The sequence below is a fragment of the Theobroma cacao genome, chromosome 8 (genome assembly GCF_000208745.1).
Source record: "Theobroma cacao cultivar B97-61/B2 chromosome 8, Criollo_cocoa_genome_V2, whole genome shotgun sequence".
In the NCBI taxonomy this organism is placed as follows: Eukaryota; Viridiplantae; Streptophyta; class Magnoliopsida; order Malvales; family Malvaceae; genus Theobroma; species Theobroma cacao.
Window position 1 is genome coordinate 5,200,498 of NC_030857.1, and position 22,572 is coordinate 5,223,069.

General features: G+C 37.7%; 5 protein-coding genes across 9 annotated transcripts; 3 read left to right on the forward strand and 2 right to left on the reverse strand.

Moving 5' to 3' along the window:
• On the forward strand, positions 784-7,368 carry LOC18592144. 3 transcript variants are annotated; one of them, XM_018125708.1, is made up of 6 exons: positions 784-1,917; positions 2,734-2,875; positions 2,970-3,930; positions 4,069-5,030; positions 5,286-5,737; positions 6,739-7,368. In XM_018125708.1, exons 1-5 carry the CDS (start codon positions 884-886, stop codon positions 5,658-5,660), a joined length of 3,474 nt encoding a protein of 1,157 aa, XP_017981197.1. In that variant the 5' UTR covers positions 784-883; the 3' UTR covers positions 5,661-5,737; positions 6,739-7,368. The 3 variants fall into 3 exon arrangements, with proteins under 3 accessions (XP_017981197.1, XP_017981195.1, XP_017981196.1); XM_018125706.1 differs by having other exon boundaries at positions 2,970-5,030; XM_018125707.1 differs by having other exon boundaries at positions 2,970-5,030; positions 6,743-7,368.
• On the forward strand, positions 8,309-11,558 carry LOC18592145 (5'-adenylylsulfate reductase-like 4). The gene is made up of 4 exons (XM_007018695.2): positions 8,309-8,996; positions 9,594-9,781; positions 9,872-9,996; positions 10,812-11,558. Exons 1-4 carry the CDS (start codon positions 8,799-8,801, stop codon positions 11,261-11,263), a joined length of 963 nt encoding a protein of 320 aa, XP_007018757.2. The 5' UTR covers positions 8,309-8,798; the 3' UTR covers positions 11,264-11,558.
• LOC18592146 (melanoma-associated antigen 1) lies at positions 11,850-14,748 on the reverse strand. Of its 3 annotated transcripts, none has more exons than XM_018125710.1 (6): positions 14,425-14,748; positions 14,092-14,338; positions 13,840-13,992; positions 13,426-13,531; positions 13,202-13,316; positions 11,850-12,337 (listed from the first exon to the last, which is right to left on the reverse strand). In XM_018125710.1, the coding sequence occupies exons 1-6, from the start codon at positions 14,470-14,472 to the stop codon at positions 12,275-12,277; spliced, it is 732 nt and encodes a 243-aa protein (XP_017981199.1). In that variant the 5' UTR covers positions 14,473-14,748; the 3' UTR covers positions 11,850-12,274. The 3 variants fall into 3 exon arrangements, with proteins under 3 accessions (XP_017981199.1, XP_017981201.1, XP_017981200.1); XM_018125712.1 differs by having other exon boundaries at positions 11,850-12,332; positions 14,425-14,747; XM_018125711.1 differs by having other exon boundaries at positions 11,850-12,318; positions 14,425-14,745.
• Positions 15,012-17,869, forward strand: LOC18592147 (14-3-3 protein 7). The gene is made up of 7 exons (XM_018125709.1): positions 15,012-15,314; positions 16,114-16,420; positions 16,501-16,588; positions 16,684-16,793; positions 17,058-17,206; positions 17,426-17,460; positions 17,602-17,869. Exons 1-7 carry the CDS (start codon positions 15,248-15,250, stop codon positions 17,605-17,607), a joined length of 762 nt encoding a protein of 253 aa, XP_017981198.1. The 5' UTR covers positions 15,012-15,247; the 3' UTR covers positions 17,608-17,869.
• LOC18592148 (2-hydroxy-6-oxononadienedioate/2-hydroxy-6-oxononatrienedioate hydrolase) lies at positions 18,553-20,461 on the reverse strand. Its single transcript, XM_007018699.2, has 4 exons — positions 19,548-20,461; positions 19,315-19,407; positions 19,157-19,224; positions 18,553-19,065 (listed from the first exon to the last, which is right to left on the reverse strand). Exons 1-4 carry the CDS (start codon positions 20,202-20,204, stop codon positions 18,876-18,878), a joined length of 1,008 nt encoding a protein of 335 aa, XP_007018761.2. The 5' UTR covers positions 20,205-20,461; the 3' UTR covers positions 18,553-18,875.

Sequence of the window (22,572 nt, forward strand, 5' to 3'; positions counted from 1 at the left end):
CTCTTGTTTCGTGAAATAGCTGTTAATTAGATTCTTATGTTGCCAACTGGTGCATTATTTTGTTATTTTCAAGCATCTGGTATACCTCTTCGGATCACCGAGAGCCAGAGAGTACCAAAAGAGGCAGAAAACCGAGAAAACAATTGGATAATGATAGAAGAGGTTGCTTTACAGATATTTGCTTGCCATATTATAACACTTTCCATGATTGCATTTGACAATTTCGTACTGCCTAAAATGGAAATTTACGGTCAAAATCTCGTCTTAAAATCATTGAAAAGGTAGGTTCCATGACCAAAGAAAAGAAAAGTTTTCATTCTATTTTTCTATTGGTAAGATATGAATCAAATCACTCCAGAAAATTATAGAAGTATAAATATTTACATTTTTATAAGTTTTGCAATATTTCAACGATTTAAGCTTGTGGGTTTTAGTAATGTATTCTGGTGATGAACTTGGATTATGCATATTTAGCATATAGATCTTCCATTCGTTTTTCTTCAATTAATTTGCATACAAGAACAAATTGGGAATCTGTGTCACTTGAAAATGGACTCACACTTAAATTTAAGCTAAAAGCCCATCAATAAGCCTAAACTAAATAGATTTGGGCAACAATTCTAAGCATCCAATGCGAGATTCGAGTGATTAATATAAACCCAGCACAATTTAAAGCAGGGCCCAAATTGGCCCCAGAATTTCGGGTGTAAACCAAATTTGATCCGGGCCAGCCCGTTTGTTTCCTTAATCAACGTGGCCATGCTTGGGTACCCCAATCAAATCCCCGTTTCCAAATCACAATCCGTTGTTTTCTCCATTTCTCCAGATCATTTACATCCAAAATTCTTCCGTTTTGTCACCATTGTTTCTCTCTCTCTCTTTCATGGCCTCCGCCACCGTCGACCACCGCCACCACCACCAACTGCATCTCGAATCTATTCCAGTCGTTGACCTCCGCCTCATCTCCCAACCCGAACTCCTTTCCCTCTCTTTATGCTCCTCCTCTCCTTCTCCTTCCAATGCCGACACCGAACTCTTCACTCCCAAAATTGACCGCTCCGTTTTCAACGAGTCAGCCGGCAGCCGCAAACAAACCTTCTCCCGCCTCCGTCTTGCTGCCCCGCGCAACCACCTACCCCACCCCCACCATTCCTCTCCTTCCTCCAAACCCTTCACTTCTCTTTCTCAACGCCTCAACCCTGTCAACCCCGGACCTCTTGACGAAGAAAGCTCGAACATCCTCTCTCTGCTAAAATCACTTTTCAACATAGATGATTCTCTAACTTCTAACACCAACGAAGACGAACCGGACGACGATAAGGATCTTGTGCCGGTTCAAATCGAATACGAAAACGGGAAGGACAACGGGAATTCGCTTTTGCAGAATATCCCGGTCGGCATTGTTAGTTGTAGCGGAAGTAAAAGGAAGCGAGGGCGGCCGAGGAAGGACCAGAAAGATAATTTGCTGATTGAGAGCGAGAATTTAGTAATTGAGGAACATCAAGAAACGGCAGCCTTTGATAGGGTAAGCGAGTCGGTGAATGCTGGTGGTATTAGCAGTTGTAGTGAAAGGAAGAGGAAGAGAGGGCGGCCGCGTAAGGAGGAGTCTCAAAACAGAGTGATTGTGAGCGAGGAAAAGAAAGTTGAGAGTGAAATTGAGAGGGTAGCATTGGGAAATGTGGAGGCGATTTTGGGAATTGAAGAGGAGTTGAGGAGGAGGACTGAGGCGATAGGAACAGAGGCGGAATTATTGGAGTTTATGGGGGGTTTAGAGGGGGAATGGGCGAGTAAAAGCCAGAAGAAGAGGATTGTTGACGCGGCTGGTTTTGGGAATGTGCTCCCTCAAGGGTGGAAACTTATGCTCTTTGTAAAGAAGAGAGCCGGCCATGTTTGGTTAGCTTGTAGCCGATATATAAGGTTTTTCCATTTTCCATTTTCCATTTTAATGTTCTTGTTAATGCTAATGTGTAGATCTAATACCAATGCTGTTTAAATTTTTTTAAATAATATATAGTTCTGCATGTGTCATAGAATGCCTGTCTCTGATGTTTAGACTTTAGATGTTATGATCATTGGCATGTCTAAGCACACTTTGGTTCTCTCAAACTTCTTTTTGTTTCCTTTCACTTGTTTCTCTTATAGAGAATAATCTAGAGTCTGCTCTGAAATGTCATTGTTTTATCAATTTTTGGGATTAGTTTGACATAGTATTTTTATTTGAATTTTAATCTAATGCTCTTGTGTGTATAGAGTATAATATATTTGCCTATTGGTTTTAGTTTTACATTAATGAGATGTTAAATTAGTCCAAAATCAGGTAAGAGGGATGCTAGAGCACTTGGAAATTTATTAACCAAAATGGTAAAGGATAGAAGTTGGGCTCTAATCGTTGGATGTATATGTTCCTTCAGATAACTGGATTATGTCTATGACATTTTTTAAGTGTTACTAATATTCAAATGTTCATTGTCTGTAAGTTTGTCTCTATTTATAATTTAGCAGTTAGTTTATGACATGTTTGATTTTTTTGAATTTTTTCCAAATTGCTACATTTCTTTAGCTCAATTCCCCCCCATCCTAAACAAAATAAATAAATAAATGAAAGAAAAGCAAAGAGATAGAGACCAAAGGGAGGTGGGATTTTAAAAAGTTATTTCTTTTAATGTTAATTTTGCATATTTCTTTAACTTTGTTGGTTGTTTCATTCTTACACCCTTAATTGGTACTATCCAGCCCTAATGGGCAACAGTTTGTGTCCTGCAAGGAGGTTTCTTCATGCTTGCTCTCTGCTGGTGAACTTAAAGATTCAAGCCAGTCAACTTCAAGTCTCACTGGCCGTGGCATTGGTTCAGGTGTCAAACCAACATCCGAAAATGTAAGTTACTGATCTTGTTTGTATTGATCATTTACACTTCATCTCCATCTTGATTATGCTTATCAATGATGAGAATGTTAAATGCTGTTCACAGTTTCCAATTATATGTACATCTTCTGAACATGAGAGGCAAGCTCCATTACTAAGAATGGGAAGTCCATGGGAGGTCCAGAGAGCTGAAACAATAAAATGCCACAAATGCACCATGACTTTTAATCAGCAAGATGATTTTATATGCCACCTGTTATCATCTCACCAAGGTACAGTAAAGAGTTCTGGACATGGTACATCAACTAATGAGGAGGTGATAATTAAAAATGGAAAATATGAGTGCCAGTTTTGTTATGAACTGTTTGAAGAAAGGAGTTGCTACAGTAGCCATCTTGGTGTCCACATGAAGAACAATACGAAGAAAGTTGAAGGTTCAGTTGGAGTATTAACAATGCAAAACAGCGTTCAGCCCTTCAATTCCGCTAGCAACAGTGAGATAAGACCTGGTTTTCCTTGTAGCGGAGCTAATGAAAATGCTCTAGTTGAAACGTATACTGATAAACACAGTTACGAATGCAATTTTTTGTTTCGTGAGAAAACATTAGCTGACAAAACCTGTGATAAACAAAATAAATTTTGTATCATAACTAATAATAAAGGGGAGGTCACTGATACTGCTGCTGTTGAACTTAATGTTTGTTTGGGTTCTGAAAAAGTCTTTTTTACTGCTGAGAGTAGTGGGATGTCTCAATCTTCAGATAAAGTAGATGTTCGTTTGGCCCTTCACTCAATGGAGGAGAAGAAGAGAGAGATGGCTTCAAACTTCAGTTTACTTGCTCCAAATGCTGAGGGAAATATGTTTAGTGATGAAAATCTTGAGTATAGACATTTTGCTAGCTTTCTGAAAGGGATGGAACCTGATTGTGAGGAGAAGGTTGTAGGGGATGATCCAAAAGCTAATTGTGCCAATACTTGCACACGGCCAGATAGTGTCACAATTGATGCCGAGCAGCAAAATTGCTCTGAAAGTTGTTTGCTCACTCTATCCAGCAACGAACAAAGAGGTAATCTTGTAGATTATGTGAAAGGGGCTTCTGTTACAATAGATTCTGCACGAGAAGTAGGTTCTGGATGTGGTTTAACTTCATCTAAAGATGATAAATCATGTGTCATCAACAATAATTTGTTTCTTGCCTTTACAGGCACATTAGATGATCCAGAATCTATTGTGGTCAGTGAATCTGGGAATAATGACTCTACTATTGGTTTTCAAACCAATCACCGCGTAAAGAAATCCTCACAGGACAGTGAAAGTGCCTTGCTTACTTTACATGGAAGGGAGCAAATCTTTCCTTCTGATAATAATGCATTTAAGGTCTCTAGTCGGAGAGTTGAGGTGTCTGAATTTGACGAAATCCAAAAGTCTAGTGGATTAATTCAAGCTGGCAGCCATGACAGTGGATTGGATATGAACATTCTGGCTAGTGTCAGGCAAGCAAAGACTAGAGATTTTCTATTTGGTCCATCTTCATATAAGAAAACATTTACCAGCACAGTGGAGGAGTGTAAACAGGTTAAAGGGTCTGAGAGCAGTTTACATGAACAGTCTGCTAATCAGCAAAACAGTAGCAAAGAAACTAGTATGAATAAAGTTTCTTTCATTACAATAGAGGAGCCCAAACACAAAGTGGAAAGCTCCTTGATTGGCAATGCTCATGCCAGACTAGGCGCATTTGCTCTGACAGGCACTGGGCAGGAAAGTTCTTCCCCTCTTTCTTCTGAGAATTGGGAGAAATTTGCTGGTAAAAATAATGTACCATGTATTGGCAGCGGCACTTTTCATGAACCAAAGCAAAATAAAGGTGCTTTTGAGGATTTATTCTGTCTATCTGGTAGTGAGCAAACACAGGTTGCAAATAATTTGAGTATGATTCATGCAGGCACAGCTCATGATAGGTCCAGGTTACAGGATTTTGAAAATGCAAGGAATAATGAAATAATGATTGGTTTTGGCAATCATGCTCGACGTACTGAGAGTTCCATGACTGGACTCACATGGAAAAGTGATGAAGGAAGTGTCCTGCTGAGTGGTTTGGCTGATACTTCATCTCAATTGTTGCAATCATCTGGTTATTACTCAACATTTGATGTGATGTCACATAAGGTACAGACAGGATCACTCTTATAAGCTATGATATAATACAGAAAAGCATGAAACCCTTTTTTTACTTGGCAAAATAATATGATATAAAAGTCATTGCTGATGGTAGACATCCCCATAGAAACCAAAGGGATAGCTGATTGTACTGTGACCACTAAGTTTATTTTTTAAATAAATGAATAAATAAATGCTGAAAAAGAATTGGTGTTAGTTTGGCTTAAAAGAATTTGACGTGTACAATTTCATTGTAATGGACAGGGTGAAGGTGAAATGTTCAACGTTAGTGGGAAGTGCAGCAATGTATCAGGTTTTAAAGGGCTGAGATCAGATAGCATAGAACATATGGAATATAATATTTTAACTGCTCAAACAAGCTCTCGTTCAGGAGATTCCAAGGTACCATCATATGATTCGGAGATGGCTCTAACATTTGATTCCTCTATTTGGCTTGGGAAGGAAGCTTTACCACTGTTGCCTAAGGTAGATGGCCGACATCAGGTCACTACCTTGTGTTCCTGGTGTGGAAATGAGTTTTATCATGAGGCTGTTGACATTGAGGCACAGAGAAACTCAATGGCTGTTATGTGTGCCAGCTGTCGGGCGAGATTCTCTAGGAATCGTGATTTTCTGTAGAAGAGCGTGTCTATGAACACACCAGCATAACGAGGGATTGCTTCTTGCCAGTGTAATGACCAATATCTGTGATTTAGGTAATTTCTGCATCCAAACAAGACTATTCTTTGCTGGATATAAGCCAAGCTTTCGTGATCGCTATGCCTTTTTTCCTATATTCTAGTGGACATAGCAACTGTTAGAACCATTTGATATGGTTCCCAACTCAAGGTGATATAGTCCAAGTTGCATCCGACTTAGTATTTAACCCAATATGGTCAATGGAAATGATACACTTCGCTACATACATTAGCATAAGATTTTGCAATATCATTTTTGAACTTCCTTTCCTTTTTGGCATTTCTATTCTTATACATTTAATAATGCCTGAGCTGTTCCTTTTTCCCCCTTCAAATGTTGCAAGGGAACAAGAGTTCTCACCATCTTTCAATGGGATTTGATCTAGTTGATGTTGTTGAAGGTTTTTGAGGCTTGTGCTACTGTGCAATGAATAATATAATTTTAGAGATATAAACATGCCCAAACCTGACACAAACTGCTGTGCCCAAAAAATTGATTAAAAGATCAGGAAGAGTTTATTGTATTGTCCTGTATAATTTTGTGAAGCTACTTGGCTGTTACTTGGAGCATTTAAGAATTCTAGATCTGACATTATCTTGTGCTGTGGCCCTTTTCTTTCAACAAACAAAACTAAACTGAAATAGTTGGATTTATGCATAAAAAGGCATATATATTTCTACAGGAATGAATCTATTTTCTGCCTGGGTGGGGTCAAGTCAGTTTTTGATCTTATGGACAAGTTCAGTTTTTTGGAATTTGGTTCTGAGCTTTTCTGTATGTGCATGACTTCATGGGTCTATACACTTCTCTTTCTTATTTGAATGAGAGCATTGAAAATGAAATGAGGAAGCCTCTTTTTATTGCTTGCTTCTTTTTATCTGCATTTACTAATCTTTATCCTTCCCTCTCAACCTTGACACTCCTAAACCCTAATGAAAGAAAAATGGACAACACTCCTTAAAGATGGTAGACATTAACAATAACATGCGTGTGCTAATGGCTTCTAAATTTTTTGTAGACAGCAGCTGAAACCAGATGGAAGGCTCATGAAACCAGCTGAAACCAGTCTGCTGAAGGGTTCCTCAAATTATCCTTAGGTGTCCTGGCATGATGCAGAGATTGCAGTTCTGGTATGACTCTTTGTTTGGCCTCTTTTCCCCTTGGTGCAAATGACTTCTTCATCAGTTCTGTTGAGATTTGACTTTTGAGGATCTTGTGTGGTTTCTTTATCTCCAGCTCAAGAGAGAATCAAGAGAAAATTTTTACACTGATCTGGGCATTAACCGGAATGCATAACCTTCTTCTGTTTTACTTTTGCACTTTAAAAATGTTTGGTGCAGCAATTATTTTTTGACGATTGTGCTGCTTGGGGCCTTGGCACATTTGTATAAATAACACAAGTTGCCTCCCCTCCCAATTTCTCCTCCTCGGCTTTTACTACCTTTTGTTGTGTTAAAGTCTACCCTAACGGCCTGGGTTAGCATCAGTGAGCTAACCCCCCCCCCCCCCCCCCCCCACCTCTGGATTCGCTTTGATCATTTCTTGTAAGATTAGTTGTCAAAAAACTTTATGGTGTTGTATTGGATATCAGGTAGCTTTTCATAGCCTTAGCAATTCAAGAGAAGAAAAGAAAGATATTTTCAAGATACCAGGATCCGTTTGTAACATATTGTAATCTGCTTTTAGATATTCGTACGACCTCGACACTTTTAAAAGTTCAGACTTTACTTGATGTTTGTTGTGGGAGCAAAGCTAACATCACGAGTCATGAAAATCAAAGTTGTAAAAAAAATCTAGAGGGAAACGTTTTAAAGGCATTGCTGTTGCTTTCTGTTCCTGAATAAGATGTCTGACGGGTTACTTGTATCTCTTAGTAACGGCCAATAATTTGATACTTTACTTAAAAAAGAAAACTAATTATTGTTATTGGTATGTCATATGCGTCAAGGAGAATTTAAATTTTAAGAAAGATAAAAGAAAGAAAAAAAAAGAGTGGGGGGCTGTGACGGAGGTTATAAGGACGGGGGCTTTCTTCGCAATTCCACTCGAAGAAAAAACTGAATACCGTATGTCAGCTTGATGAGCATTGCGGGTATTAGGCCCAAAATGGGATCTCCAAAACATGCTTCTCAATGACAATAATTTATAGAATTTATAGCCTATTAATTAGGTGGATGATAACTGTTCATAGCTGTTATATAAATAACAGTTGATATTGTCTTTGAGAACTGATTTTTACAAGTTGTCAAAAGAGGTTATAAATAAATTATTAAAACAACAGAAATAACAATGACATGTAATTTGTGTTTTTCCAGATTTTGCAATAATAAAAAAAAAAAGCAATGGAAATTTCCCATTTAGTGTAATCAACAATCAGTAAAAGTTGGAAATGAGAGGAGAAAAAACCCCGAAAGAAGGATAAGAGTAGAAGCTAAAGTCAAGCGAATAAAGACAAAAAACGTTAAAAGCGACCTTCAGAACCAAAAATAATTTTGTTAAAAAAATAAAAATATCAAATCTGAAAAAAAAAAAAAATCAAAAACTAAAAAACTAAAAGAAAGAAGCGTCGTGGCGCAACTTCGTAATTGTGATATCATGAAACATCATCTTCCCATCCTCTTAGTCTTCCTTCCTCTTCGTCTCCTCCTCTCTCTTTCCTTTCCGCCCTTTTCCTCCTGTTTTCCAAACACCAGTTTTACTAATTACAAATAAATATTATATTATAAAACAAAATACTTTTTTTTATTCGCTACATATTATTATAATTTTTATCAATAAAAATACACATAGAATTTATTTTGTCTCTGGCCTAAAGCCTGCTGTTGCTCTCAATTCTTTCAGACATACTTTTATCCTCCCAAATTAAATTCCCAAAATTAAGTTAAATACAAGCGAAAAAAAATATAAACCACGATACCTTATCTTCTCTGTTAAAATGCAACCGCTTTTCCTTCCTATTTTTTCCTTCGCCGTTTCAGTTTCAGAAATCCCTATTTAGGGTTTTATTTAAAAAAAATTTATTGGCGAGTCGCTTTTTGTGTAATATTGTGTGAATCGGCAATCCGTTGTCGGTCGTTGATGGGTACGAAGGCATGGCAAACGGGGATCCTAATGTTGGTTTTGTGGGGGAGGCTAGCGTGCGCCGTCTCCGTTCCCGTTAGGGTTCCGTTATGTCCCAAGCACTCCGTTTCCGACACGATCTTTGACTTTCGAGACTCCTACTGTCCCATTAACTCTGAGTTTAGTGAATCTGTCGATTTCGTTGGTGTTACCGAGGTACCTTCAGATTTTTTTCTCTTACCTTTTATTTTTCCCTTCAAATTTGTTTATTTATTTTTGGTGAAAATACTTTTTTTTATTGGCTGATTTGATGCTGTATTGTTCTAATTTGAACTAGGTCTAGAGAATTATTAGTTAAAATGCTTTTTTAAAAAAAAAATATTTTTTTTAGTTATGAGATGGTAAATATGCTGTCAAGAAATGAGGACTGGATTTTTAGGGTATTTTTTTAGCTGCTTGTAAGAGTAAACTTCGCTTTAGAAAGGTAGAAGCATAATTTTTCAAGCTTATATCAATTACCCTATTATTTTGAGTTGATAAATATCATAATTAACGGTTTATTTTATTAGTTCAAAAATACTGCTATCTTGATATAAATTGGCTAGATAAGTTCTCAAGAATCGTTTGAATGATCCTGGTGGAAATGGAGATATGCCTACCTTTAATTTTCATTAAGGTTTTATTTATTTATGTTTTCTATAATTTTTGTTGCATTGGGTCTGAAATCAGTCCATGGGAGGATTGCATCAAGTTCTGATTATATTTTTTGTTTATACAAATTTTTAATGTTGCTTACTTTTTGCTGCTGTGAAGGGAGATGAGGTTTCATTGCAAAAGGCGCTTAACATGGTTCACAAGAATAGTCGTGAATATGTAGCAGTGCTTTTCTATGCATCTTGGTGCCCCTTTTCTAGGTCTTTTAGACCGAGCTTCTCTATTCTTTCTTCTTTATATCCTTCCATCCCCCATTTTGCTATCAAAGAATCAACTGTCAGGCCAAGGTTTGCAAATGAGTATTGTCATTTGGTATTTGCTTGCTATGAGTATTTATATCTTGTTAAACTAATGAGTGGTGGTGTTGTTTACTTCAGCATACTCTCGAAGTATGGAGTTCATGGGTTTCCTACACTTTTCCTTTTAAATTCTACAATGCGTGTGCGTTATCATGGAAACCGCTCTTTTGAATCTCTAGGTGCATTCTATAGTGATGTCACTGGTAAGGCCTTTTTCTGCAGCTTTTGAACTTTTGTGACTATTACTATGGTATGTTGAGCTGATTTATTTAATAGTTTGAAATTGAGATGATTCATCTGTATGTTTTGACTAATGACATACTTTTGTATGTAGTTTTTCATTCTTCATTCTTTCTTTATATTTTATTTCATGTTCATTTTTCTTTCTGTTGGTGCTCAATCAAGCATGCATGTGGTTCTGTTTACCGCATGAGATTGTGGATTTGATGGGACAAGAGTGATAAGATAGTATTGAACGGTACACTGTCTCCAGTATGTCTTACTTTTGGTGTATGTAATGTAGGACAAAATTGTTCCCATCTCATTCCATGTGGGATAGCCTACTTCTCTGCATAAGATTGTATAATCGTACATGGATTAGATGATGCAAAATGAAAATAAACAAAAAAGGAAAGATGAGTTAGGACCATTGAATCATCAATTTTGTATTGTCCTATTACTTGTACTATCCATGATCCCAAATGCCAAAGTCCAAAGACAACTTGAAGTTGTTTTTAGTTCTTTGCATGGGCTTTAATGGATTTATATCCCCCTTCCCCCTTTTTTCCCAACCCAAATGCAACCCTCCCCCCAAATTAATATAAGTTGTTATGGCCATTCATGTAAGATAGAGAGAGTGAAAATAATTGTGGTGGAGTAATATAAAACGTCAGCAGGCTATGTAAATCATGCTAACCTCTTTGCTTCGCCATTTATTTATAATGATATCTGTTTTTCCTGCTTTGTTATTCTTATTGGCTTTGTTTAATTTTCTAATGAATATATTACCTGGTCGTAGGTATCAAGAACAAATCTCTGGATAAAACATCACTGGACAAAATTGGGCGCTTGTCAAATCATGAGAAGCATAATAGCACTGAGCAGGAAAGCTGCCCATTCTCATGGGCAAGGTCTCCAGAGAATTTGCTTCGACAAGAGACCTATTTGGCTCTGGCTACCACTTTTGTGCTTCTTAGATTGCTTTACCTATTGTATCCAACTTTGCTTGTATTTGCTCAGTTCACTTGGAGAAGGCTCATACGAAATATGAAGTTGGGGAGTTTGTTGGAACATTCTTTGGCCTATCTGAAACGAGCAATTCAGTTGTTTAATTCCCTGAAGGAGCCTTGTAAGAGAAGCAATTTGCAACGCGCAATGAATGCTAGAGCATGGGCCTCTAAATCCCTTGCTACTGTTTCAATCGGTGATGGCAACACAAGCCGTGCTGTGCCAATGAGCGGATGTCGCTGACTCATTAGCTGGTGTGGAATAGGTATATGTTTCCTGTTGAAAGTTTGGCTACAATCTCCTTCGTGGCAGGAGCCTTTTTTGTTACAGATTTTCTCTACACCAATGTTCCGTGTTTAATTTGAATTATGCTATTGTATCTTGATACTGTACTAGTTAATTTTCATTTGTTAATATGATTTAGAATACATCTTTGCCCGTGAGTGGCAAATCTGCAACTTGTGAATAGGTTACAACTAAGAAATGCAATGTATTGACGTCGCCATCATCTACATAAGCCATTTGGCTCTGTTAAAGCATATTTACAACATCTTGTTAAACACAAGTGGTCAAAAATTCATGTTGAAGCTGCGCAATCTTGTTCTCTAATCGTCTTGACCGGATAAAAGGAAATGATGAAATTCATGCCGCCACCCCCTTTTATATCCGCCTAGGCGGTGGTTGTTTGGAACTTGGAAATGATCTGTTGAAGATAAGGATATAAAACATATCAGGCTACCATTGGACCATCTCCATTAACCATTTTGATCAGTTGCAGAGCTTGACCAAAATGCAAAGGTTCACTTTTCCGTGCTTACAGGCATCAAAATGAAGCAAAAATCCTACTACGGATAAAGAAGGTAAATGCTATGGTATCAGCAGTATGTTTTACACACTTACGAATGTGTTGTATTAATGTTTTACTGGGTACAATTAATTTTATCAAAATGAGATTAAGGGCTATGACTATGAGACAACACAGATAAATGTATAACCAAAATGAAACAGTACTAGCAGTATCAACTGTTGGCCAGATAAAGAAGCCAGAAACTTTAAAAACCCCCGCCCAGTGTTACATAAATGGCAGGAGTATGCCTGGCTAACAATGAACAAAACCACACCAAAAGCATCAGCACCTTGAAAGGCTCCCACACCTTCTGCACGAAAATAACATCCAATATGAGGAACTGAGCTTCACTCAATGATGAGTCGGCCATGGAACATGTACCTCCATTTGCTCGGGAATAGCTAGCATTAAGGCTTTATGTATCCATGGTGGCAATATCTTTCTTCACAATCTGCCAAGAAAAGACTTCCCTACAGGTCAGTACCATCAATCATTATAATGTAAACAACTAGAGTTTGCAAATAACACATAACAAAGTCAAATAATCATGGAAAATGCATTATAGAAAGTTCATGGTTCCACTAGAGGTGTCACTTAGTTTTCCATGTTCTATCCTCCGGCACCATTAAGGTCAACAAATATGTCCCATGATGGAAAAGGGGTGGCAGGATAAAGAGTCTAAGGGAACTGACTGGTATCTATGTTGTGTACAGATAGCTATATTTCCCTTAGTCTTACTCTGTCAAAGAATTGAGGATTTGCTACAACTGAAGGTCCACAGATGGGAAAAATAAATATATGCAGGTTTGTGTATTGTCAATGAAGAGTCTACTAGCAGTATACCAATTAATTCATGCAACTTGCCCCTAATCAAAGGAACAATAGCCACAAAAATGAAAACAACAACTGAATCTATCATTTCTAATCAATATCTGTAACATGCACATGAATGCAAACATGCCCATCTATGAACACAAATTATTAATGATAAGGAGAAAGTTTCTTTCAGCTGTATTTTTTGCAAATTGCACTCTCTTCAAGAGACAATACTCACACCTATAAGCAACAACAATTGAACATTAAATATATTTTCTCAATACCTAAGACATGCACAAATACAATTACCAACTGAAAGGAAAAGCTCAATCAGCAGCAGTATTCATGTAAATTGACCAAACCAAATTTACATGAGAAAATTGCAGTTATCAAAGAGAAAAGTAGTGCCTAATCAAGAAGTGTAAAAACATTTAAAAGGAACTTCTATGCATAAAAATTATATCCATAAACATGAAGGCATCAACAATAAACACCAGACAGCAATTGCTAGTCAATACCTGTGATATGTATTGCTTAATTCTCTCACACACTGGTCCATCAAGAGCTCTCTCAGCAAGCTCATAAAACAAAGTATTGCCTTCAGGGCCGATAACCTTGTCTTTCTGCAGATATCTACAAGAAGAATACAGGAATAACGATATGTATAATGTCCAAATCAATTGGCTGTTGGGGGTAAAAGCATTATAAACCACAGAGTCCTAGTTTTCAGGTACACCCTTACCTTTGCTGGACAAGTGTCTCAACTACCTGCTTAACATTCCCGAGTACTGGATGGTTTTCATCAGTTGCATGCAATCCCATTCGCTTCAAATGATGCCAAAGATTTTCTGCACAAGCAAAATGGTTTTTTTGTTTAAAACAAGAAACCAAAAAAGAACAAATTTACGCCATAGTTCATCAAGAAACCAATGTTAAGAACCTCCAGTAGCAGTACACATGCGACATTACACTCCAGCTAAATAAATTAACTTGACTGATGTAAAACAGGAAAGCCTGCTAAGTAAATGATCGATAAATATATAACATAAACTAAAAGGCAGATTCCCACTATCCCATACATCCTGACATGTTGGTTTTATAAAGGTTAATACCCAAAATCTCAAAAGTTTATAGTTAGAACAATAATATGCACTACCTTCCGCGATTTTGCCTCCTGCAAGGTGCACAATACTAATCACAACGAAAGTAAAACCAGTCAAGTGAGATGTATTCACATCCTCAACATATTTCCTATACACCTCAGCTGGTAACTGGCTTATGATAACATAAGATTTGGCATCAGCCCCACCTGAAAAACAATATATATCATTGATATTATATTTAGAGCATATGAAAATGAATTGTGAAATTTCAACCAAAAAAAAAATGTGGGGTAATAAAATGTTACTCTGTTGAGATAATCGGGCATGGTTTGTCGAAGAAGGACGAGATCTTTGAAGTTCCCTCAATTCATAACCAAAAATGGTGGAGAGTTTGTCTTTAGCCTCATTAATAACAAAAGCAGGAAGTGAACGGTGACGATAGTTTTTAGTAACCAATTGAGAAAGCTCTTCCCTTTTAATTGCACATCCTGAGTTCTGGTGTGTTTTAAACAGTATGTAACGAATTACTTCCGCAACAAGCTTGTCTTTTTCCTACCAAAATATTAAAAAAAAAACTGTTGAACAGATTGAATAAGTAAATTCGAAAGATATAATAAAATTTTGAAACAAAAAAGTACCTCTTTTGATATTTCGAATTGAGAGAAATCTTCACCGGAATTTGCCATCTTACATCGAAAACGAAAGAGGCGTAAGGCTAACCTCAGTGATGGGGAGAAGAGAAAGAGACGCGAAATGCTCGGGTGGGTTTTGGAGAGGGAAAAAAACCCAAAGTTATCCGTTGTTTGGTTGGTGAGAAAATTGGGGGAGAGAGTGAAGATGCTGTGGCGGGAAAAGCTGACTATATGTTTTGGCACCTCCGCTTCGATCAATGCCACCGCACTCTGACTCTGCCAATTAATTACAGCACAAGAGTAATTTAACAAATAAAACTGTATAAAAATATGATGAAAATTAAAGTAATAGAATTTTCTTTTTACACTTTTTCCGCAAAAATGGAAAACAATCAAATTTTGTGTAAAGAACCGTGTCCAAGGAACCTGACTAAGTCATCAGAAAAACGATTGGGGCCCCCACTGGATCACATCAGTCGTGGTCCCAGTCAACATCACTTCTCCCATGGGATCACGCGTCCCCAATCGGACGGCTAAAACTTCCCCTAAATCCCTCACATGCACCGCTCTGATTCCACCCTCGCCCTCACCAAACATTTCAACTTTCCAAAGGGTTTGTTTTTCCCCTTTCAAAGTCCCCACCCCTACCCCCGAAAACTCATTTTGAACCGTCGATTCAAACTCCCCAGCAAACCACATCCAACGGTCAGAAACAAAGTACGGCATTCCTAAAAGGCAGTTACCTTCCTTACCCCGGCTCTCCGAAACCGCAAAAGCTAAAAAGCAAAGCCTCAAACAGAGAGAAAGGAACGAGAGAGAGATAGAAGCGATGGAGAAGGAAAGAGAGCAGCAAGTTTACTTGGCGAGACTCGCTGAGCAAGCTGAAAGATATGACGGTAAATTTTATTTATTTACTCAACAAAAGAATATATATATATATATATAAATCTCTTGTTGATTTTTTTATACCCTTTGATATTACTTCATAATTTTTGGGGATCTCTCTATTTAATTATTCTCGAGTTTTATATTGGCTTTTCCCCAATGCATGAAGCAGGATCTTTTCTAATAATTTATTTTATCTGATTTATATGATAGTTTTATTTTTATTTTTTTTTTTGTGATGTCTCTTTTTTCTTTTTGCCCTTTATTTTGGCCTTTTTGTTTGGTTTTTCAGCTTGATGATCTGTAGAGTAGATGATAGCAGAGGCTTTAGTTTTGACTTGATAATATTATACTGGAAATATGTAATGAAGTTGAGAGTGAAAGTAAAGCAGTTCATTTATCTGTAGTTAAATTTTCTTTTCTTTTTGTAGCATATGTATGGTAAAGAAGAGGAGATTAGCTTATCTAGGCGCAAAGAAGTGCGATTTGAATGTAGTATTATTGACTGACTGGTGGAGTGACAAAATGCTTCATTTTACTTTCATGTGAAATGTTTATGTTTGAAATGTGTTAAAGTAATTGCTCGTTCTCGATCAAATATGATATTGTTTCTTACTCTATCTGGTTTTACTTATTAACAATTTTTGAAGAAACGGAATGCAAATAGAAGAAGAATATAAAAATGAAAACATATGGTAGCAATTGTTTAATCGTAGTCATGAGCATCCATGGGACTCATCGCTCATCTACTAGTTTGTTAGAATTTTACCTGGTTTGACAGCTGTTTTGTTGTGAAAAATTTTGTTCCAGAAATGGTTGAGGCCATGAAGAGGGTTGCAATGTTGGATGTTGAACTGACTGTGGAGGAGAGGAATCTGGTATCTGTGGGATATAAGAATGTGATTGGAGCAAGAAGGGCATCATGGCGGATACTGTCTTCAATTGAACAGAAGGAGGAGGCCAAGGGTAATGAGCAAAATGTGAAGAGGATAAAGGAGTACAGGCAGCGGGTTGAAGATGAGCTTTCAAAGATCTGCAATGATATCCTATCTGTTATTGATAAGCACCTCATTCCATCTTCCTCAACTGGGGAATCAACAGTTTTTTACTATAAGATGTGAGGATTATCTTACTTGCCTGTATGTTTTTAGGCAGTGGGTGTGAGTATGTCCTTATTTGTTGCCTTTTCTTTAACAGGAAAGGAGATTATTTTCGTTATTTGGCAGAATTTAAAGCAACTGATGATCGTAAAGATGCTGCTGATCAGTCGCTTAAGGCTTATGAGGTGTGTGAAATTCCCCACTTTTCATGTTGGCTCTTCTCCTATTTTGATTTCATATCATGAAGTTGGAGGACTGTTTATCATTATTTACATTGTAGGCTGCCACCTCCACTGCAAGCTCAGATTTGCCTCCCACTCACCCTATTAGACTTGGCCTGGCTTTGAACTTCTCTGTTTTCTACTATGAGATATTAAATTCTCCTGAGAGGTTAGATTGCCTCTCTCTCTCTCTTGATCTCTCCCATTCACACCACACGCACACATGTAATCTAGTGTGAAAATTTTCTTTTCATTAGGGAGAAAGATGGCAATGTCAATATTTTCTTTCACTTAGTGCGAATTTCATAATAGTTCCCTCAATATGCATTGTTGTTTACTTATCTTAAAAATCATAGATAAAGCACGGAGCTATTAATACAAGTTCTACTTTGGCAGCTAGCTTCTGTCTAATATGATGCAATATTCTGAGCAGGGCATGTCACCTGGCTAAACAAGCATTTGATGAGGCTATTGCAGAACTTGATAGCCTTAATGAAGAATCTTACAAGGATAGCACCCTTATTATGCAGCTTCTCAGGGATAATCTCACCTTATGGACCTCAGATCTGCCAGAGGAAGGAGGTAATTGTCTGTGTGTGTCTGTGATTAACAAGTGAATATATGTATGTGCATATCTGGCTTTCCATGGTTTACGTATTTTCTGTCTGGACTTTCTTATGTGTATGGTTACTTTCAAGAAGCATAATTTCCTCCTGCAAATCACTTTCTGGTGTTAACAAGTTCTGTAGTCAATTGCAACTAATAATTTCCTTTTTACAAATTTGTTGTTTGATGTTCCAGGTGACCAAACCAAAGGAGATGAACCTCAGGCAGAGGTAAGAAAATGTTCCTCTTGAGTAATTTTTGGTTGGATTGATCATCTGGTGACTCTTATCTTAATATCTTTTTCATTCTTTTTTTTGCTTTCAACAAACAAACCTTTTTTTTTTTTCAATGTTGTTCCCATATCTTTGCAGAGTTAATTGGATGGAAGAGTATTCTTTTAAGACTGGGCTTGTCGAGGTAGAATGGGCTTGCTGCTAGAGTGACCTGCTTTCAACTCATAATAGTAGTACCAGGATTCGTGACCTATGGCTTGTATCAATTTGTTGATCAGATGTTTTCCAGACTGTTACTCTGTGTTCTCTTCTGTTTAAAACATAATTGAATCTGTTACTTCGTAGTCTTATGACCTCTATTTTCTAATGTGTTTCTATTTTTTTGCTTAATTAGCTTCTTTTTCCATCTGTTGCAACCTGATTTGTGATTTGCTTTAGACTTTGCTCATTCTTCATTTTAGAATCACGCTTGTGCTTTCCAGCCTTTTCTTGGTTTAATTTGTATCCATAGCGTAAAGGTCCAATTTGATATTCATTTTTGAGAAATTTCAAACGAGGGGATAGATATTTGTGGAGCAACTGGGTTGAATTCGAACTGGAACCTTTTGCAAATGTCATGTCATGGGTCAGTGATCAATTCCAAACATCCATTTGGGCAATGACGCACTGGCTTTGTTTCCTTGTTTTCGAAAGCAGCTGTTTGATAAATCGACCATCCTCTTTCAGCTATTGGCCATGGTGATGTTTGCACGTATGTACTCTCCGGTCCTACAGGCTAGAAGGGGTCTCTGGGATATCTACCCTGCCTTTTTCAATGGAACCTAATTATGAATTGGAAAATGCCTTCTAATATATTTCTTCAGCATCATCTTTGCGCCCCAAAAAAGGATTTAAATGTAAAAAGGAAAATGAGCAAGCTTTATGGGTTGAACCTAAATTATTTACCTAAAACTCCCATTTCGTAAACAACATAATGCTTGGTAGTCTACTTGGGCAGTTCTGATTTGTGGCTGGATTTGATCTAAAGATAACATGGAATTCCATAGGCATTAACCTGTCCGTGAATGGTGACAGAATGATAGCACAGGGGGAGAAATAATGACTGAAATTCATTTATTAGGGAGGGTGAACATATATGTATGTGAAACTACCTGTAAGGCTTTAGCAAAGGGGGAAAACAAACTTGCAAGAATTTGTACCTTGGATTCCCCTAATAAATACTCAAAAAAGAAAACACTAAAAAAAGCACCTGATGCTCTGAAGGAAATGGCAGTATCGAACAACGACTCTCCTTTGCAATAGCTTAATAGGTTTTCTGTTTTTCTGTTCAAAATGAGACGTTCACTTCTTTTTTCCGATGAAGTTAAAGATGGTAAGAAATTACATACAAGCTCTGCTGTTGCACTTCACTTTCAAGGCTGTACCTCTACTGCATTGCAAGATAACGTACGGTTTTCATTCTTGGGAGGAGGGCTGGCTGGAGGAGGCCGCCAATCGACTAGAAAAGATTTCAAATGCTTGTAATACTCCTTGGGCTTCTCTATGTTGAAGGCGTGTCCCGCGTCCTTGATAACAACCAGGTGAGCATTATCCCCCAGATGCCTACATTTTAAAAATTTAAACCATTTTCCAATCACAAGGAAGGCAGAAGCAGAAATTAATTTGATGCCGCTGCGTTGAAGAAGATATTAACCTTTTTAACCTGTGACCCAATTCCAATGGGAATATTTGATCATATTCTCCCCACAAAATCAACGTGGGCTGGATGGTAGAAGCAACTTTGTTTAGAAAGCAGAAAATGGTTGATGAAAATTTGGGCTTAAAAAGCAAAGAATTGTTTCAAAGATTAACCTGAGTGATCTTGGGAATGTTTGAAATCTTTCGATCATTGGGTATAGCTCGGATCAGCTCCTTCTTCTCTTCTGTATACTCTGTACACATCACCTGCCCGTATGCCCAAACATTAAAAGGAAAAGATTCCACACATTTAAAAAAAAAAAAGCTGACATGTTGAGACCCAATTGGCTATAAGAAGATCAGAAAATTGTGCTTGTTCTAGAGACCTAAATTGTTGATTCACTTACGCCAATGAAATCTGCGAGCAGACAAGAAGGTAGCAAACTCAAAGGAGGCGGCTTAAACAGAGAAAACCCCATGAGTTCCCTGAGCTTCTCAGGTGTCTGCGGTACTAAAATCCTGGCAGCTTCTTCCAAATCGGATACCCTGAAAACCCCTTCCTTTAAATCTTTCTCTTCCATGCAAACCCCAGCGCAGCATATCATCACTCTTTCAATAGCCTCACTAAACTGCGCTGCTAAACAGTACCCAACAAACCCACCGTAACTCAGGCCAACCAGGCTGAGTTTCCTCACCGAGTTTTTCTCCATAACTCGCATCACGCACTGAGCCTGGAACGACTCGGAGCGTTCAGGCCGAGTCGTGTAGGACTCTCCAAAGAAGAGAAGGTCAGGTATGAAGATGTTGAAGTAAGGGATCATCTGGCGTAGGATGTCACCCCATTGCCACATTGCGTTGGCACCGAGTCCATGGATAAGGAGGAGGTTAGGTTTGGAGTCTTTGCGGATCTTGGGGACCCAGCAGTGCATGATGGTGCCATCTTGGAGGTCTGTAATAGTGGATCGAAGCCCTGATTTGTTGAAGGAAAATCTGTAGCACCAGTTTTTGGCTTCGGTTAAACTGAAGCACCTTGTCATTTTTTTTTTCAGAAACTGTAGAATCATATACCAGAAACTGTTTGAGGGAGTGAAATCATTCCTTAGTGAGTTTAATGCAATGAATTTTTGTTTGTTTTACGTGTGAGAGGGATATATGTTTGAGAAATAAAATATTTGTGGGGGTAAAGAAGAGTTAATTTGGATCTTGGTCTCCACTGAGAGAAAGACATGTAATTTGACCATCCAAGAAGATGGAAGTCTTTTTTTTTTTTGTTTTGGTTTTATTTCTGGCCATTAATTAACTGCTAGCGCCATAGAGTTAAAACAGTAGAAATAGACAGAGAGAGAGAGAGAAGGAGAAGGATGGTAGGAATAGGATAGCGAAAGGCATATGGATCACATGTTTGATTACAAAGAAGGACTTTGGTTTCCAAAGAAAGAAATGGTTGTCCGGACCATTTGGGTCACCGGGCTGTAAAATCGTTTAACACTTGGACACTTACCAATTGTTTTTGTTTAACTTCATTTAATTTGTTCATGTTGCAAACTTTTTGTATTCCTAATACTTAACAAGGTAAGTTTGTTTTCTTTTTATTTCGGATTTGGAGTGGACCAAATAGAAAGATGTAGATGTAGATACGTAAGTCGTTGAACTACTCGTGTTTTTTTTCCGGACAAGTCCCACTCCCACCCTCCAGGCTCCACGCAGGAGGCTGCTACATTAAGCTAAAAAAAGGGAGTGGGACTCTTCACGTGGACTGCCTCTACTTAATTTCACCAGGAGCTGGGCAATGTAATCAGGGAACCCTCCTTCGTTTCCGCAGCCTCGTTAAGCGACTCTTTTAACCGACGTTTTATCTACTACCTTCACTTCAAAATTTGCACATGTTAACACGACTTTGTAGCAGACATTTATGAGCAATTCGTAAAGGTCAAACCCCCCCTCCCCCTCCCGCATTGAGTTGTCAGGATTGTTTACAGAAGGAACGAGATGCCATCACAAGATAGGTTAATGTTGGCAATATCTAACACCCAATCCCATGCTTAGCGTGGACAATGTGACCTTATCTGTTAATTAAAAACTACTTTTTGCATAGCAATGTTTATCTTGCAGCTTTATATGTATAATTTGCTCTTTCTTGTGGGGTCTAATCAATTATCATGTCAATTATTGCACCTTATCTCTATGTTATAATTCAACGTGGGGTTTAGCTCCTTTTCCTCGTCAGAATCACGTGTTATTTTCTTCTCTGTTTTACTATTTTGCATTTTGAGTAGAATTTTTGTAGTAGTAGAGAAATCAAATCCAGAGATCTGTTTTGGCTCTAGTCATTGTTTGACGCCAAAAGCTGATGAAACAGACAAGAAAGTCTTTGCAGGTTAACAGCAGCAGCAACAATAACAATAACAACAATGGTAGTCCTTTACAAGTAATAAATAAAATTAAAAGCGTTGCAAACCCCTCCACAGTACTGAGGTGGTTGAGATTTGAGCCCAGACTTTGTAGGCTGCAAGTTTTTATACTCCGTATTGCCATTTGCCATTTTAGGCTTTTAGCTGGATGGCATGATGTCATTACCTATTTGCCATAATTTATTCCCTTCTTCTCCTGTGAAATTTCACCCTTAAAGCTCATAAGGGACGGTGCTTGATTGTGAAGTTGGGAATGCAAATTGTTTTGAGAAAATGATAAAATGGGCTTAAGTAAATTCTGTAAATTATTGACGTTTTATTCTTCCAATCGAGTCCACAAAATGTCCGTTGCAGATTCTAGCCATGGTTAGCGTATATGATATAATGTTAGATCACCCTCACGGCTGAAACAGTGAACTATCGATTTTGAGAAGTGGAGTCGTGGTCGTGAATCATAAGATCACGTATCCGACACTGATTGAATCACAGAAAAAAACCCAAGTAATATTACAAGGAATTAGACATGGCAAGGCCAGCAATGAATGGATTTGATTCTGACCTTAGTGGTTGGTTAACAAACGTGGGATATATGTTTCATAGAACCAAAGAAGTCCACGGGAGTTTCACATATATTTTGGTTATTAACCTAAACCTGAGTTGCCTTTGTAGCCTTGAAATAACAAGGAATAATTCCTTGCATTCTTCAATTTTCTTTTCTAATGCAATCGATATTGGATTGTGAGCATTATCCCATTCCTTGATTTGCCATCATGGATGTTCGGCTCGCAGCCATCAACACAAAAGCTCAAGTTGGGAAGATACTTATTAGTGCTGAACGGCTGGGAACCATCTCAAGCCCAAGCCAATGCAATCTCTTTACCAAAATGGATTTCATATTCTAACTGCAAGTTTGTTATGGAAAATAGCTATGCTATTCCTCTTCTATTCTCGATCATTTTCTATATCTTTGTTTGGTATAAGATTGAGAGACGGAATAGTAATTTCACAGAAATAAAAATTT